The 4,408-nt window shown below is 35.5% G+C and overlaps 1 protein-coding gene across 1 annotated transcript; it reads left to right on the top strand.

Moving 5' to 3' along the window:
- On the top strand, positions 1–4,408 carry SCPPPQ1 (secretory calcium-binding phosphoprotein proline-glutamine rich 1; the record flags this gene model as incomplete). Its single annotated transcript, XM_081052698.1, has 5 exons — positions 1–60; positions 1,200–1,232; positions 1,323–1,400; positions 3,266–3,310; positions 4,367–4,408. The coding sequence occupies 5 exons, from the start codon at positions 1–3 to the stop codon at positions 4,406–4,408; spliced, it is 258 nt and encodes an 85-aa protein (XP_080908824.1).

Below are 4,408 nucleotides of genomic sequence, written 5' to 3'. Positions count from 1 at the left end.
ATGAAGTTTCTCATCCTGGCTGGCCTTCTGAGCACCGCCACCACCGCTCTGCCCATCCCTGTGAGTACTCCCCTCCGTTCTAGAGACAGTTTCTGGGCTAGAAAGCATTTCCTGTGTCTTTCCATCTCACAAAAGAGGAAAGTGGAGTCCAGGAAAGTTGTAGGCCCAGGGTCTTCCCAGTACAAATCCCAGCTCCACATGCCACGTGCTAAGTGTATGACCTTGAGCAAGGAAGTAACCCATGGCTTTCCTGTCTGTAAAATAAGGTATCAAAACTCCCTAAGGCGGGTAGCTGGTTAGCTCAGTTGGTTAGAGCCCGGTGCTCTTAACAGTAAGGTTGTTGGTTCGATCCCCACATGGGCCACTGTGAGCTGTGCCCTCCACAACTAGACTGAAACAACTATTTGACTTGGAACTGATGGGTCCTGGAAAAACGCACTTAAATAAATAGAAGTTAAAAAAAAAAACTACCTTAGAGTATTGTGAGGATGATAAAAATGCATCTAATGCACTGAAGGGGCCTAATTGGAACATAGGAAACTCTCAAAGAAACTTAGCAATATAGGACAAGTATTCTGCGGTGACCTAGGTCTTACACAGTTTAAACTGAGTTTCATTTACAATATCCTTCCCCAAAACCGTCTCATGTTGACTACAGCCATGCTTTCCACATCTGTACAAATGAGATCTAAGAGTCTAATATGTTTCTTACTCTGAATAAGTAGGACACCAAGTAGGCAAGAAACTCTCTCCCCTGAACATTTCTGTGTCTGTGTGTTAACAAAGGAGCTTTTGAGTAAGTGAGGGAGTTTTCAAAATGTGTGCTTGGGAATACAAAATTTAAATTTACACTTCCATACTCCATTCACTTTGAACTTCTAAATGCTGAGAACTAAATTGACAAAAATTGTTGATTCAAAGATAAAGAAGTATGCCATATATAGTTAATCTCAAGAAATGTAAATAAAAACATTCTTTGGACATAAGTTTAAAGGCAAAAAGTACATGTTTTCATCACTGGACAAAATTAATTCAACTTTTCCCTATTAGATACTCAATTGCTTTTCATTTCAGAGGTGAAGCTACATCACTGATGAGTATAATGCTCTAGAGTTTCTCGTTCAGAATAAAATATCTTTGTTATTGAGTGATGTATTGCCATATGTTGCCTTACCTTGTTGCTGTTATTGTTTTACAAGTTTGAACAATCGGGAGGAAGTTCCAGTTGTCAGGTAAACTTCTAGTCGTATTTTAAAATGGCATGTTCATTATTTTAAAAGTGCAATTATCTGCAATTACTGACATCGTATTTCTCTTTACAGAGATTTAATTTTTACCCACCACAAGGACCACCATTTTTTCCTCAGATCCCATTTCCCCCACCTCCACAACTGCCCCCGGTAAGCATGGGTTTGTGGAAACTCAAATTGTGAAAAGTATTTATTAGTTGGATGATGGTTAGAATATTTTCCAAATTTTGATACAGGAATATGAGGATTTATTAAGTCACCAGTCATTAGCTATTCACAATCCCCTCTCTGCATAGCTTGTGGTGCCGTGACAAGGGGCGAGCAAATTCCCCCCCAAATCTTTAGTGACTTCTTCCAATGTCTTTCTCCACCTGCCATCAAAAAGGTGTTTGTACTGAATTACTTTGACTATGATGAGTTTACTCTTCTTGTTGGACCCTCTCCAATCTTCTGATATCTGGATTCTAATAACATTTTTTAATAAAGGCCAGAATAATGCTAAATATATAATAGAATTGCCTTTGTTCTTTATTCCATATGTAATTCTTTTGTTGGTATGAACAGATAGCATTCATTCGGTTAATATTTACTGAGTGTCTACGGTATCCTGGGGTCTATAGTGAGGGCTGGAAATACAAAAAGAATGAGATAAGTTCATAGTCTGATGAGGAAGAGAGATTCACACATGAAAAAACAGTGTAATTTGGTTAAGTGCTTCTAGATACAAATACAAAGTCAACTTAAGCTGCGGGTCAGACTTCATTCACAGAGGAGGAAATAGTGTCTGAGCTAGGCCATGAAGAATGAGAAGTGAGTGGGGCACTCAGGCAGTGGGAACAGCAAAATGCATAGGACAGACCTAAGGAGGACATGGCAGTGTGTGTGTTTGGGGGGTGGGAGGGAACCACCAGTACAATGAGGCTGCAACACAGGCTGGAAACACATTAAATTTGGACAGTATTTAGGCAATGATGTTTTGAAAAGTTCACATACATTTTAAAATAGCATCTTGCTTAACTTCTTATTTAGCACCTAAGTATCTTTTAAAAATAAACACTATTTTGCATAATTTTGGTTTTATTGCTAAATGTAATAAACACACTTTCCCTTTGCTTGTATGTAATTTAAATGGTTTATATCTCAACTTTAAGTAGGCGTTTCAAAATTGGTCACTAAAACTACAGTCCTCAATGGAACATTCCCTCCCTTTAATATTTTCACATGTTCTAACTGAATTTTAGCCACTAAAATTCTAAGTACTTACACTTATAATTGTTAATTATTTTGGTTCTAGTCAGGGTTAGTGCATTGTTTCCCCTTTTTCTGGCTGAAATTCAGTAAGATTTGCCTTAAATTAATGCAAGATCCTGGGGTCGTGATTTATAATTAGAATTTAGGAGCATCTTATTCAGTTAACATCTTATATATAAAATTATGTATAACATCATTTATAAAATCTATGTGGCAAAAAAAAAAAAAATCACTAGTATCTGAAATGGAAACTTCCTTCCACCAGATGGCAGAGTAGTATTAAAAATCAGCAAAGAATAAACTACCGTGTTTCCCCAAAAATAACACAGGGTCTCATATTAATTTTTGTTCCAAAAGATTCATTAGGGCTTATGTTCAGGGGACGTCATCCTGAAAAATCATGCTAGGGCTTATTTTCTGGTTAGGTTTTATTATTGGGGAAACATGATAGAGAAACATGGATTTGCAAGAATTATTAACATATAAGACAAATTCCTGAGCTTCAGTTTTGACTAAGCAAAATAAGCATACCTCTTCAAAGAAAAAAATTTATTTAAAATCCACTAGAATCTAATCTCTACCAACTAGAAGGTGGGTCCCTGAGATCACATAATTGTTCAAATCCTGGATACATGGATGGAGTGGGTGGGTGGGTGGGTGAGTGGATGGATGGATAAATAAATAGATGAATAAATGAGAAAAAAGCCAAAACAAAATGTTCACATTTTGTTTTATTCACAATTCACTTTTTTCTTTTTTTGTAGATTCCAATTCCTCTTCCCTTTCCTTTTCCATATGATCCAAATCAGGTAATTATACTTAATTTCTTTTAAGAAAATATTTAAATGAATATAAAGAAAACCTTCAAAATTCTTTAGATTTAGTCAGAGTATTTGATACCAAGAATTAATGGTTATCCTTCTCTTTTGGGAACCATTAGTTATTGATATTTTGTCGGATTTGAGTCATTTAATGTACAAATCTCACATGCCCTTGAAAAATTGAACTACCTAAAAGCTGAAACTTCCCTTGATCATGTGGAGAGAACCCAGGAAACTGCAGAAAAAACATTTGAAGTCAAATAACCTGGGGATGCAAGCGCTGCCATTTAGTATTTTGGAGTCATCTTAACTTCCTCTGAGCCTTATTTTCCTCTAGAAAATAAAATAGTGAAATGATTTATTTATAAAGTCCATTTCACCTCTTAAATTTTATATCTGCCATTAATGGGGGTGAAATCTGTCCTAGAAGCCTTTGAACTAGATTGAAGGTTATGGTCATGATATTAAAGGATTATTTAAATTTTACTTTTGACAGGATTTTATTGAATGAGGGATGATTACATATGACAAGATTGACTCAGTCACAAACCAAGAAATAAGCAGTGTATATTTTAGCATATTAATTCCAATTTTTCTCTACAATTATAGTAAATGTCATTATTAACGTTTTCTTTCATAAATAAGTGGCCCCAAAATATAGCCTTTTTTCAACCTACCGTGTTTCCCCGAACATAAGACCTAGCAGGACCATCAGCTCTAATGCGTCTTTTGGAGCAAAAATTAATGTAGACCCGGTCTTATTTTCGGGGAAACACAGTAGTAAGCATAAGTTTAATTACCTTTCCAGTAAGTCTCTGCTACATTTGGAGCCCACAAAAAAAGAAAACAAAGAAAAATGGGGGGGAGGGGATTATGGTAGGTTACTTATAATACTGTATGTATCTTAATGATAATTTTTAGAATGTTAAGAATTCTAAACAGCATGATCTCATTAATCAAGCTAATATAAAATGTGTAACCAAAAAGATAGATAAAATGCTGAATTACAACTTCTTAATTATTTGATTGTTTCTTTTATTTTAGGCCCTGACACCTAATGATCTTATAGCGGTAACTATATTTTAG

The sequence above is a fragment of the Rhinolophus hipposideros genome (assembly GCF_964194185.1).
Source record: "Rhinolophus hipposideros genome assembly, chromosome: 1".
NCBI lineage: Eukaryota > Metazoa > Chordata > Mammalia > Chiroptera > Rhinolophidae > Rhinolophus > Rhinolophus hipposideros.
This window is presented reverse-complemented; position numbering and strand designations above follow the sequence as displayed.